Source organism: Sinohyriopsis cumingii, chromosome 18, assembly GCF_028554795.1.
Source record: "Sinohyriopsis cumingii isolate HCF-2022 chromosome 18, ASM2855479v2, whole genome shotgun sequence".
Taxonomy (NCBI): Eukaryota; Metazoa; Mollusca; class Bivalvia; order Unionida; family Unionidae; genus Sinohyriopsis; species Sinohyriopsis cumingii.
This window is the reverse complement of record NC_142978.1, coordinates 22,668,216-22,683,224: the sequence shown is the minus strand read 5'-3', so window position 1 is coordinate 22,683,224 and position 15,009 is coordinate 22,668,216. Positions and strand designations below refer to the sequence as shown.

Here is a 15,009-nt window from a genome sequence, read left to right as displayed (position 1 = left end):
CTTAGGGTGAGGCTCAACAAATTGTGAAGTTTTCAAAAAAATAATCTGTCTGGAAAATGGTTTATTGGTAGCTGATAGTGACATGTTGCAAATGAAGAAGTATGATCAGAATTTCCTTTTTAATACATGTACTTGGTGTGAGATTAAGGCATTCATGAGTGGGGATACCACTCTCAAGTACTCATTAAGCAGTCTTGTATGCTTCTTAGTCCCTACCATTTTCTTTCTATCCTCAGTTTTGTTTTAGAATAATAAACTGATACGGTAACACAAATACAAATGACAAATCACAGTGAGGCTGTTTTATCCAAAGCAATTCAGCAAGATCTGATCATTTGCCTCAGTAATTCCTTTTGGTGCACCAGTGTTTGAAATCATTTAATTCCATCCAAATAAGAAATATCTATTGCAATATGTCATGGAGGTGGTGGTGATATGTGATCTCCCCAACTCCTTATGGTTTTTGTTTATCATTATCTAGGAGGCAATCGACTATATCTTATTAACCAGATCAAGTAAACAATAAAATAACTTATGAAATTAAGGGATTAAATAACAGAGATCTGAGGAGAGATGTAGAATGGAATAACAAGAGGCCTCATATGTAAAATATAACCATTGAATCAATTAGATAAAAAAAATGAAATCATTCGTGACATGTTACCATTTCAGTTTCTCACAGAAAAAGAGTTACAAAATTATACCAAAATGCAATTAGCAATTTTATTACACTGAAAGAACAAATGTCATTATATGATTGAGAGACTGATCAAACTCAGATTGCCAACATGACATCATCACCTGGTGCTTCCTGTCTTTTTCAAATCACTGCTGATGATCAGGTGTCATTTCTTTCTCTTTCCTTCTCTCTCTCTTTAGCATCTTTGGGTCATCATGCTTTGGTTTGCAGACTGCTTTTTCCACTGTGTAATATAGGTGTGGAGCTAATTTCCTTGTGCTTTATTCAAGCCCTCGCTCACTTATCAATGAATTCCATCTGTCTCTTCTCTGGTTTGCATCTCACAAATTTCCAGACCCCTTTTTCATTTGGACAGTTTCTTTAATGAGAGAAATTACTTATTAATTTTCTCAGAATTGTTCAGACTTTCCCCTCAGCAGAAAAATTGGACTGCCTAGTAGTGCGAGGGGATTACTTTAAAAGCCTAAATTCCATCTGAGAACACACACCTCTTGTTTAGCGTAGCCATTCAGGTTTACTTATTTAGCTGCCAAAATTTGTATTGCTCCCATCAAAGTTAGAATAATCCTCCTCAGTCATCCTTTAATAATAACTTTTCTGGAAAATATTATTTTGTGACACCTGTTTCAAATGGCCCCCAACTTAACAAAATTTTCCCAGGTTCATCTCAGCATTACTATGGTTTGGTTCTAACTATTTTCGAAGCAAGCTCTAATTAAAATTCATTTCATGACCCAAGCAGAACAGATTCCATCCCTTGCAGTCAACTATTTTTTGGCATGTCTAACATGTATGTCAGACTTAATGTTTGTATGTCACCCTGACAGAATGTACAGCAAAATTATCTCTACAAAAACTGCTCTGCAAAATTTTGCACATTTACACAATATTGCACTATATCATTAAATATTTACATTATATAGCAATATGACTTTAAATTTAAGATCCACCCCTACTGATGAAATATTAATTTATTTTGGTTTGGATTAAAGTGAATTGCATCACAATAGTTGACCCAAGCTGACCTGATGGTAGGATTCAAACTGTAACCCATTGGGTGACAAGTAGGGGATACCAACGCCTACAGTACTAGTCATACAGGAGATGTAGGCATCTAGTACAATACAGACTATTTCAAATATAGGTGTCACTTTTGAGAATCGATTATGCATAGCTTTAAATGCCCATTATTTACATTATTTTGATCGTCATTGATCAAAATTCACTTGGAAGATCGTTATATATATGAACTGTAAATCATTGTTGAAGTACATAAACATTATAAACAATTTTAGACGAGGCCAGCAAAAGAGGTCTGATATAGTTTAAACTGAATCATGTACACTATGATGTGACAATCGCTGTGACAAAATGTGGACTACCCCATGTACTGATAATGATTAGACCAGACATCTGCTTTTCTTTACCCAATTTAGTACCATTGTAAAACTCCATAGGAATCCATACTTTAATAAAACTATAATAGTGTTAAATTTGTGAAAGTCAGTTACTTTATTTAAGACCAGGATAGGTATTTACATGGCTGTCTTTAACATTGATATAGCTATGTTTGATGTTGACATGGCTGTGTTTGACATTGACATGGCTGTGTTTGATGTTGACATGGCTGTGTTTGACATTGACATGGCTGTGTTTGATATTGTCATGGCTGTGTGTGACATTGACATGGCTGTGTTTGACAATGACATGGCTGTGTTTGACAATGTCATGGCTGTGTTTGACATTGACATGGTTGTGTTTGACATTGACATGGCCGTGTTTGACATTGACATGGCTGTGTATCTTCAGCCACTGTGGCTCCTGCCTTAATTATTCACCTTTTAGTACATGTAGGAGGATATATCTGGCCTGTTCTACATCACTGACCCCAGAAGGGATCTAATGAGACATAAAACTATAAGAGCAAGACTAATAGTCTCAGCACTGATCTGTCCACCTTAATCCTTCATTTATTACTTTTACCATTCACTAGTGTTAAACTGAGCTTACCTTACAAAAAAATGAATCTTAAAATGTTTTTGCTTGAAACATAATAGCAAATTTAAACTTCTTTTGCAGGAGGCTGAAATTAAAGAATCATGGTCTGCACGAAAGGTAGCTGTAAGAGGCTTACACCATGCAATGCAGGAAGACATCCCACTGGAAGAGAGAAATACATCCCATCAAAATGATCATCTTCATCAGCAAATTATTAATCACCCTTGTTTGACCATATCTCCACCCCAGTCCAATATCCAAGTTGCACAATCCCAGAACCAGTCAAATTTAAGACAAGTAGCATCAAACCAATCTATTGGGTCTGGTACCCAGACCTGTGTCAGTAGCACACAAGTCCAGTCCTATACATTAGATAACCAGTCCTCATTAAACACCTTAGCTCAGTCTGCCATAAGTGAGACTACAAATACAGTTGTTTCTGCGAGTGAATCAGGAGTCACTGATACCAGAATTATGAGTCTTGCCAATCCAGTTACGCACATTGGGGCTGAGCCAGCCTCACTGAGACATCCCACTTCCAGCAATATTCGTCATCATCAAGCAAATGGTAGCTCACTATTGAGTCAGATTGAGTATCTTACTCCTGAACAGCTCTTCTGGTTTCAAGAAAAAATAAAGGAGAGGTTGCAAGTCCAGCAAAATTTAAACAGGAATGCAGAATATATTAGTGTCACTGGAAATTTTTTGAAACAAGAAGATGTGAATTACTATGCATCTTACTCTGAGATAAGCAGGGAAAACTTGCACACCCATGCAGACTACTTTAATGGAAATGTGAAAGTGGACACAAAGACAATAGAAAATGTGAAGTCTGGTGCTGCTTTATCCTCTGTGGATAGTAAAACATCAATTTCTGTGCCTAAGACACATAGTGAGGGTGTTAAAATTCAAATCCAGAAACCTTTTGTTGAGTTTCCACATTTTTCAGAGGAACTGTCCTCCTCCAGAGATGATAATACAGTTGCAGATGCTCACCACTCTCAATGTTCCAGTGTCAAAGTTGAAAATGTTGAAAAGTTGACACTATCAGAAACCACAAGACAACATAAAGCTTCAGAACAAGAATTCCAATCAATACCTAGGCCTTCATTGTCAAGGTCAGAGGAAGGTCATCCAGAAATTACCCCAAACACTCTCAGGTCAAATTCATTGTCAAGACATAATGCTGGCATTGGTAATATAGAGGAGGAGAAGGGTGACTGGTATGCACCTACACCTGTTAGAAAACATGTGGCACCAGAACCTAGTGGTGTTCAGAAAGTTTCTGCGCCAATATGGACACCTCTTGCAATGAAAAGTGTTGCTAGGCAGCAACAAAGTGAACTGGTATCATCAGAAGTCAAAGACAAGGTCGAATCCCAATCATTAGAGACCAGATTCACAGCTGAAGCCATGCAAGAAAAAGATATTCATCAAAAGATTGAGAAATCTGGACAAGTTCAAGAGGCAGAAATTGCTACAGAGACAGCTACAAAAACATACAGTACCATAACAACTGACTTTGAAAATATTGCTGATCTTTCAAGAAAAGTTGAACTATGCATGACATATTCACAGTCAATTTTTGAAAACGTTCATGAGACCCCAGTCAAAAAGACTGACAAAAAATTTCCTACAGCATTTAAATCTGTGAACACTTCACTCACACCGTCTATAGGCTCCTTGTCTTTAAGAGGAAATATGGCAGAATGCCCAGTTACCATGGTAACCCATTTACAGTCAAAGACTACTCCCCAAAGAGGTCAGCTGACACTTTGTGACCAATCAGGTGGCAGTACCTTGAGGTCGGTGTCAAGGACATCAGTGGCATCACTACACAGTTCAACACTAAGAGCAGCCCACATTCGCTACCAGGAGGCACTTCTTGACCATGAGGTGGCACTTTATGTCTGTCATCTTGGAAACACTGAAGAAGCCCAATTTGAGAAAGACAGAAGTCCAGTTGATCCTGTGGCCAAGACTTTGGAGGAAGGAGACGAGATGGCAAGTGTTCTATTGATAAGGGATAGATTTAATACTTGAGCTTTGGTATGTGGGGAAAGTTGCTGGATTTGATATGAGAAAATTTTCACATTGCTAATTTTTTCACAGATTTCTAATTTTGAAAACTGCTGTGTACAATATTTAAAGTTTTTGTGAAATTTTACAGTTATATTTGTGTTTGGGAATAATTTGTAATAGTTTCTAGATGGTTAAGTTTTCATGTGTGACCAGACCACAGTCATGAAACTGACTCAGCACAAAATACGAACTTCATTAATAAATTCTGTACAATTTGATTTGATTACTTATGTGTCTAATAACATATTGGATTTCAAAGATATTAAGAGGCTAAACATGACTCCTAATTTTGGAGTTCTGAGTCCTTGATTTTAGATTTTGTCTCAAATTATAGGAGTCTGATAGGATGAAATTTCTGACAAAAGTTTGACCAGTCAAAAGATCGAAGTCAAAATGGATATCTTCCAAGCCTAAGTTTAAATCTAAACATAAGGTCTGTTACCGAAGCCAATCAGATCCTGATGAAATGCAAGTTGTTTTTTTAATGATGGTTAAAGTTCAGACTGACCCTAAATAAAATCTCAGCCCTTTAATTAAGGGATGATTTTGAAGATTCATGCAAGTTCATCAATTTTGCATCTTTAGCATAAATGGTAAAAAGATGACCATTAACAGAAATGCATAGTTACTGTGCAAGGTGTTTTGGAAGATAGTATACATAGGTGTTGGAATTAATTTTTTCAGAGTTGAGAAAGTTTATCTTAAATTTAGTTATTGCCATAACTACCCCTTTCTTCGTGATGCCCTAATACACACCGCTGGCTTAACCCACATTATTCTGTTCTTAGTATGGCTTAAGACAATATAATATGGAACTCAACCCATATAAACCCTCAGTTTATTATGGCGTGAAACCATCTAATATGGAACTCAACCCACATAAACCCTCAGTTTATTATGGCATAAGACCAGCTAATATGGAACTCTACCCATATAAACCCTCAGTTTATTATGGCATAAGACCATCTAATATGGAACTCAACCCACATAAACCCTCAGTTTATTATGGCGTAAGACCAGCTAATATGGAACTCTACCCATATAAACCCTCAGTTTATTAATGCATAAGACCATCTAATATGGAACTCAAGCCACATAAACCCTCAGTTTATTATGACATGAAACCATCTAATATGGAACTCAACCCATATAAACCCTCAGTTTATTATGGCATGAAACCATCTAATATGGAACTCTACCCATATATACCCTCAGTTTATTGTGGCATGAAACCATCTAATATGGAACTCATCCTATATAAACCCTCAGTTTATTGTCGCATAAAACCAGCTAATATGGAACTCAACCCATATCAACCCTCAGTTTATTATGGCATAAGACCATCTAATATATATAACTCTACCCATATCAACCCTCAGTTTATTATGGCATAAGACCATCTAATATATATAACTCAACCCATATCAACCCTCAGTTTATTATGGCATAAGACCATCTAATATATATAACTCTACCCATATCAACCTTTAGATCAGTATGCCATTAGACCATCTCATATGGAACTCTACCCATATCAACACTCAGTTCAGTATGGCATAAGACCATCTCATATGGAACTCAACCCATATCAACCCTCAGTTTATTATGGCATAAGACCATCTAATATATATAACTCAACCCATATCAACCCTCAGTTTATTATGGCATAAGACCATCTAATATATATAACTCTACCCATATCAACCTTTAGATCAGTATGCCATTAGACCATCTCATATGGAACTCTACCCATATCAACACTCAGTTCAGTATGGCATAAGACCATCTCATATGGAACTCTACCCATATCAACACTCAGTTCAGTATGGCATTAGACCATCTCATATGGAACTCTACCCATATCAACACTCAGTTCAGTATGCCATTAGACCATCTCATATGGAACTCTACCCATATCAACACTCAGTTCAGTATGCCATTAGACCATCTCATATGGAACTCAACCCATATCAACCCTCAGTTTATTATGGCATAAGACCATCTAATATATATAACTCAACCCATATCAACCCTCAGTTTATTATGGCATAAGACCATCTAATATATATAACTCTACCCATATCAACCTTTAGATCAGTATGCCATTAGACCATCTCATATGGAACTCTACCCATATCAACACTCAGTTCAGTATGGCATAAGACCATCTCATATGGAACTCTACCCATATCAACACTCAGTTCAGTATGGCATTAGACCATCTCATATGGAACTCTACCCATATCAACACTCAGTTCAGTATGGCATAAGACCATCTCATATGGAACTCTACCCATATCAACACTCAGTTCAGTATGGCATTAGACCATCTCATATGGAACTCTACCCATATCAACACTCAGTTCAGTATGCCATTAGACCATCTCATATGGAACTCTACCCATATCAACACTCAGTTCAGTATGGCATAAGACCATCTCATATGGAACTCTACCCATATCAACACTCAGTTCAGTATGGCATAAGACCATCTCATATGGAACTCTACCCATATCAACACTCACTTCAGTATGGCATAAGACCATCTCATATGGAACTCTACCCATATCAACACTCAGTTCAGTATGGCATAAGACCATCTCATATGGAACTCTACCCATATCAACACTCAGTTCAGTATGGCATAAGACCATCTCATATGGAACTCTACCCATATCAACACTCAGTTCAGTATGGCATAAGACCATCTCATATGGAACTCTACCCATATCAACACTCAGTTCAGTATGGCATAAGACCATCTAATAGGGAACTCTACCTATATCAACATTCAGTTCAGTATGGAATGAGATTATCTAATATGGAACTATACCAATATCTACCCTCAGTAGATCCTAATAAGTTTTCAACTTTTGATCACAGCTATTTTGATGCAATGAACTTCAAATGTATGAGTGCAAATCCATACGCACTGGCTTAATCCATGTTTGCATGCTGATAAGCTAATTGATAGACCTGACATTGTCAGTAAATGTTTTTGATTTTTTTTTTTAGAAGACATGTGAGCCCTCTTTCTAACATGTTCATTCGTAAATAAAATCTTCAGGATATACCATTTTTACAAATCCTATCATGAAGAACTTTAAAGTAAATCTACACAGGTATGAAATTAAATAGTAAGAACATAAATAAAAGCAGAAAATATCAAAACGTAATCCACAGGTTTTGAAAATGGAAAATAAATTGGGCAAGTTCTTTTGCATCAAGGAATTTAGGTAGGAATATTAGAAAGACCATATTCAACAGCAAGAAACCCCAAAAGAACTCTTACTCCTTCCTCAGAGAAGTGCCAATCCCTCCATTCCAAAGTGCACATGTAATTTTAGTGACTGCACCCATCTTCATTTACCTTGGGGTTTTTTCTAGCCGTTGTTCAAGGCACTTTTATATTACAGCACTCTTCCGGCACAAGCAGATCTGGTTACAACTTTTTAATTTCAATGAACTTTAAAATTAGTTCTCAGCATCTTTGGCTCTGTTTTGGTTCATGACATAAAGTATAATTTACAATGCAGGCAGCATCTGGGCAGGGCATCACAAAAAAGCAATCTGTACTCATTAAAAAGAATCTGCTTTGGGTTCAGAAATATTGACTTGTTTGCTTTGTCATGACAAGTGTTTGGTGGGCAAGGATGAGTGAATTTTTTCCTGAACAATACAAAAGTATTATCATTCTAGTCTATAGAATTCATGACAATGTGCAATTTTTTTTTTTCAAAACGTTTTAAGCCTGGGCTTTATGTAAAGCACATCAGTCATTGAAATTTAGCATTGCAGTCAAATCTGCCCATGATAGCTTTTTTCCTTTTCAAGTTACCATATATAATTGCTTATAAGTTGAATCAAACTGCAAACAACAAAGAGCTGTTCTGCCATAGCATAATGCACCTGCAGATCAGGGTCTGTGTTGTTTGTTCTACTGATTACTCCTAACAAAATGCATAGATCCAGATATGCATGTGCATTATGCATTATGTGCCAGCAGATCTGAGTCTGTGCAGTTTGCAAGTTTGACTTGACTAATAAGCGAGTATATCGTACAGAATATTACAATTTTCACACAAATCGAAATTTAATTTAATGTTCAGAAAGATTGGAGAATGCATGGGCTGTTCTCTTCCAACCTTGAAAAAATGTTAATTCATCTTCTCCATTGTGCACCTAAAAACACTAATTACCAGCTTTTTTTATCTTTTGTAATAAAAGATTGAAGCTGAAAAGTACAAGCTTAAACACTTTGCAACCAATAAACAATCTTTGAGAAAAGAGAAAAAAATAGGTCAGATGAAAAGGCAGATGGTAATTTAGTGGGTGGCCATTTGATAGTGAGAAGGCTAAATGACTAGATCTATTTGTTATAAATGTACTTTTCAGTTTCCTTACCAGTTTAAACCAGTCACTCTGAAAATTTCTGTAAATCCCAGGTCATTAAGATCACGATGCTTTGATGCAGTAAACTTGCATTACTCTAATAGACTAATATCCAGTATTACTCATGAATTGCCTTACCTGTATTTTACCTGTATAAGCATAGTGAGACACAGCCATCATTTTCCTGGTGCCTGTGATGACAGTAGCATCATCATCAAATTTTTGTGTTGATGTTTTGGGAAGTTTGATATATATGGGGGTATACATGAGCACATGGATGCAGATTAAACACAAGGTTCCTGAGAACACTTATTATTCATTATGGCTGAAGACAGGTATTTTACATATCATTTGTACTTTGATGTTAAGTCAAACTGCAAAATGCACAGACCCAGATCTGCATTGCATATTGCACCATCAATCTGTGTCTGTGCAGTTAGGAGTAATCAGTAGAATAAACAATACAGACCCTGATCTGCAGGTGCATAATGCTGCAGAATAGCGGGATATTTCTTGTTTGCAGTCTGATTTGACTTGTAAGCGAGTAAATATGGTATTTAAAATGCTCTCTTATAATAAAATACGCAAGATATCCTTTACATGGTTCAGTTTCGTATAATTTTTTGAATAAATGCAGAAAACAGTCTAAAATGCAAGAACTTAAAGCACATAGAATGCAACAACATGATCTGTACATTGTGATAAATGCAAATCACAAGTCCTTGATGTTATGAATAGACTCCAGGGCCCAATTTTATTTTCATATATATCAGAATTTATCCTTCATACCTAGTAGTTAGTGCATAATGATAGGTCGGGTATCTTTATAGTTTTTAAGTTTTGACCCAGGGCCAATATAACTTGCATGCATAAATTCATCATTTCATGCTCACTGAGTGTACAAAGACTTAATCTCTGGGAGTTAGAGATGGCCCCTATGGCTAATGATAAATTTAATTTGTAATCCCCAGTAAGTTTGATTATAGTTACAGGGTGATTGTTGTCGTTGTTGTAGGGTTTAACGCCATTTTTCAGCACAAATTAGGCTATGTGGCCAGTATAAATGGTGGATGAAGAACCTGGGAAAACCCCCAGAAAGAACCACCAGCCCAAGAGAAGCTACTGGCAAGCTTTCTCACATACTCACATTGACTGAATCTGAGACTCGAATCCACGCTAATAGAGGTGAGATGACAGTGATCCATAACAGTGAGCACTTTAGACCACTCGGCCACTCGGGGTCTCAGTTATAGGGTGATGATGTAATTCATTTTGATGTTACAACCCCAGCAATGTGGTTTAGTGGAACGGGAATATCTAAGTGCCTGGTTATAAGAATAGACCCAGGGACAAAAGTCATCTGCATATTTGAAGTAATCTTGATACACCTAATAAGTGTATCAGTATGTGCATGTATATGGTTATTATTGTTGTTGTTGTTGTTGTTATAGGGTTTAACACCATTTTTCAGCACAAGATAGGGTATACATGGTGGCCAGTATAATTGGTGGAGGAAGAACCCGGGAAAACCCTGGAAAGAACCACTGACCTACAAGAAGCTCTTGGTGTACAGTAGAACCTGTCTTGAAAGACCGCTTCTTCTGCCAAAAAATATTGGTCTCTCAAGACAGGTGGTCTCTCATAACAGGTCATAGCACTATATAATCAATAAATATGTGCATGGAGATCCTGGTCTCTCAAAACAGGTGGTCTCTCATAGCAGATGTCTCTCAAGACATGTTTCTCTGAATATGGTTATTGTTTGGGTATATAAATACAGTAATACCTCGAACATTCACGAGGTTAGGTTCCAGAACCAGTCGCAGATCAGGACGAATCACGAATGTTTGGTACGAGTCACTAAAAATGCTAATAAATGCTTATTTCTAGGGTTTAAACCCTAAGTATGACCCAAATCATGCTCCCAGAACACTTTAATTTCATTTAAAAGTTAGCTTAATACATTACCCTTAAAAAGAGAAATAAATGGTTGACGTAAAAATAGAGTACAGTATCGCCTAATGGGTATTTGCCACACTAGCGCATTTACAATATGGTACATGTATACTAATATTACCCCTATACTAATTCATTGGCTGCCGTTTTCTTTTGCACTCACAGTAAGGTAAAACCAAGTAACGAATGGGACTGTAAACTTAATGACTGACGTTTTCTTTGTCATTGTCAGGAAAGTAAACTAGGTTAACTTCATACGTCACAGAAGTCATATAATGAAGGTACAGGGGGCCCCGAGTGGACAAGTGGTCTAAAGCGCTCTCCGTTACGGATCACTGCCATCTCACCTCTGCCTGTGTGGGTTCGAGTCTCGGATTCAGCCATGTAGGTATGTGAGAAAGCTTGCCAGTAGCTTCTCGTGGGTTGGTGGTTCTTTCCGGGGTCTTCCCGGGTTCTTCCTCCACCATTAATACTGTCCGCCATGCATAGCCTATCGTGTGCTGAAAAATGGCATTAAACCCTGCAACAACAACAATGAAGGTACAGTTCAATAAAATAAAGAAAACATGAACGTAGAGGGTACCAATGAAAATTTTGCGAATCCGTGAATTCACGAATCCAGAAACACGAATGCACGAGGTATTACTGTAGTTTAAGTGGTGACTTCAGGGACCACAATTGTATGTCTCCAGGGTTTGACCTTGGATCTTGTTCAGACTTACACACACAAACACACATCTATCTCGGTCAATGTAGGAAGAGTTTAATTACCTAACACGTAAGTATGGAAGGACAGATTGTATGATAATATCCTATTGACACTCCAGTTGATGCTTAAATATACAGGTAGAACCCATTATAGCATGATTCATTATAATGCGATTTCACTTATAATGCGATGGCAGCATGGCTTCCATTTTTTTAATTTAAAGGTGACCTATCTTTTTAATATCCCAAATGCATACTATCGGAAAATCCAATTATTCATGTCACTAGCAGATTATATGATCAAGAGGTTAGTCATAACTGATGAAATTGAAATTTCAATGCACATTTTCTATGGGGAAGTTTTTTGAAAAATTTGTTAACGCGATCCCACTTATATTGAGATGTTATTCTTTGGTCACCAAGCATTGTGTTATAACAGGTTTTACCTTTATATCATTTCTCAGACACGTTGCTCTTATACAATGAGTTATCTTGAATTTATGTCAAACAACCCCCAGACCCAGCAATGATGGTTATTTAAAATTTGTAGCACCTGATTTGCACATCCAGATTCTACCCCAATCATATCCAATGCACACACAGAATTGGGATAAGGCAAACGACAGGAGATGAGTAAAATTGGAAAGGGCATTCCAATTTCTGGGGCAGGGTCTTAAACAGAAGAAAATTTTTGAAAATCCAAAGTTTGGAGAAAATGGGCATTGAGGGGCCAAAACTCTCAATGATGACATGGACAGCTCATACATGGTCTCATCAGTATAACTTGGTTTAAATCCACCAGTTGTAGTTAATTTCTGCTGTTAAGTTAGGATAACAGGTGATCTAGATAATATATAACCCTTCTAAATGATAATTTCAGCTGATTCAAGGTGTTTTGTTATAAAGAAAAGTGATTGATCTAGATATATAACCCTTCTAAATGATAATTTAAACCAATTCAAGTTTGTATTTGTCATAAAGTGATATGACAGATTTGGTTGATCAAGATATATAACCCTTCTAAATGATAATTTAAACCAATTCAAGTTTGTATTTGTCATAAAGTGATGTGACAGATTTGGTTGATCAGGATATATAACCCTTCTAAATGATAATTTTAACCAATTTAAGTTTTTTTGTGTTCTAAAGTGATATGACAGATTTGGTTGATCAAGATATATAACCCTTCTAAATGATAATTTAAACCAATTCAAGTTTTTATTTGTCATAAAGTGATGTGACAGATTTGGTTGATCAAAATATATAACCCTTCTAAATGATAATTTAAACCAATTCAAGTTTGTATTTGTCATAAAGTGATGTGACAGATTTGGTTGATCAAGATATATAACCCTTCTAAATGATAATTTAAACCAATTCAAGTGTTTATTTGTCATAAAGTGATATGACAGATTTGGTTGATCAAGATATATAACCCTTCTAAATGATAATTTAAACCAATTCAGATTGGTTTTTTTTTTATTATAAAGTGATGTGACAGATTTGGTTGATCAAAATATATAACCCTTCTAAATGATAATTTAAACCAATTCAAGTGTTTGTTTGTCATAAAGTGATATGACAGATTTGGTTAGTCAAGATATGTAACCCTTCTAAATGATAATTTAAACCAATTCAAGTTTGTATTTGTCATAAAGTGATGTGACAGATTTGATTGATCAAGATATATAACCCTTCTAAATGATAATTTAAACCAATTCAAGTTTGTATTTGTCATAAAGTGATGTGACAGATTTGGTTGATCAAGATATATAACCCTTCTAAATGATAATTTAAACCAATTCAAGTTTGTATTTGTCATAAAGTGATATGACAGATTTGGTTGATCAAGATATATAACCCTTCTAAATGATAATTTAAACCAATTCAAGTGTTTATTGTCATAAAGTGATGTGACAGATTTGGTTGATCAAGATATATAACCCTTCTAAATGATAATTAAAACCAGTTTAATTTTGTGTGTGTGTGTGTTATAAAGTGATGTGACAGATTTGGTTAGTCAAGATATGTAACCCTTCTAAATGATAATTTAAACCAATTCAAGTTTGTATTTGTCATAAAGTGATGTGACAGATTTGATTGATCAAGATATATAACCCTTCTAAATGATAATTTAAACCAATTCAAGTTTGTATTTGTCATAAAGTGATGTGACAGATTTGGTTGATCAAGATATATAACCCTTCTAAATGATAATTTAAACCAATTCAGGTTTGTATTTGTCATAAAGTGATGTGACAGATTTGGTTGATCAAGATATATAACCCTTCTAAATGATAATTTAAACCAATTCAAGTGTTTATTGTCATAAAGTGATGTGACAGATTTGGTTGATCAAGATATATAACCCTTCTAAATGATAATTAAAACCAGTTTAATTTTGTGTGTGTGTGTGTTATAAAGTGATGTGACAGATTTGGTTGAAATTCAACAAACTTTAATAATGTTCTGTTGTGGAAACCAAAATCAAGAGGTTATGTAAACAGGATCCATAACTCTGTAAATGATATTGTGGAGTACTTGAACTCAAACTCATTAAATGTTTCATCAAGATAAAGCAGCGTAAAAGCTTATGTTAAAGTTATTCTGCAAAATCCAAAGTTAGTAGGTCAGGCAATCAGCTTAGGTGAAAATCCTACAAAGTTGTGTGTGTGTGTGTCTGTGTGTGTGTGTGTGATTAGGATTTTTAACATACCTTTTAACAATTTTTAAGTCATATCGCTACGATGTCTGCAGTGTGGCAGTTTATAGTGATGTCTAGCACTGGGGCATCATGCCGCAGACACGTAGCATAATGTCCCACCCAGTCACATTATCCTGACACCAGGCTATCCAGTCCTAATACTAACCTCTTAACGCTGAGCGCCAAGTGAGGTAGCTGTTAGTACCATATTTGTAAGTCATTGGTATGGCTCAGCCGAGGTTCAAACCCACGACCTCCCACTTCCGAGGTGGACACTCTAACCACTAGGCCACCTGAGCAGTTGCAAAGCTTAGTGAAGTTATGCTGCAAAAGCCAAAGTTAGTAGGTCAGGCAATCAGGTGCCACAACTCTTTTAAATTATGTCATTGAACACTGAAACTCAGACCAACTCAGGATTTCTTGTCACTGTGAAGTAGCTTTCAAATTTGATTGAAATTCAACAAAGCTA

At 36.1% G+C, this 15,009-nt stretch overlaps 1 protein-coding gene across 1 annotated transcript in view; it reads left to right on the top strand.

Annotated features, from left to right (window-relative positions):
* LOC149776213 (uncharacterized) overlaps positions 1 to 15,009 on the top strand; it is a 138,890-nt gene that overhangs the window by 97,847 nt on the left and 26,034 nt on the right. Inside the window, exon 6 of the mRNA XM_089942617.1 lies at positions 2,780 to 4,702. Within this exon, the coding sequence (XP_089798743.1) occupies positions 2,780 to 4,702 (1,923 nt within the window). The remainder of the gene's footprint in view (positions 1 to 2,779; positions 4,703 to 15,009) is intronic.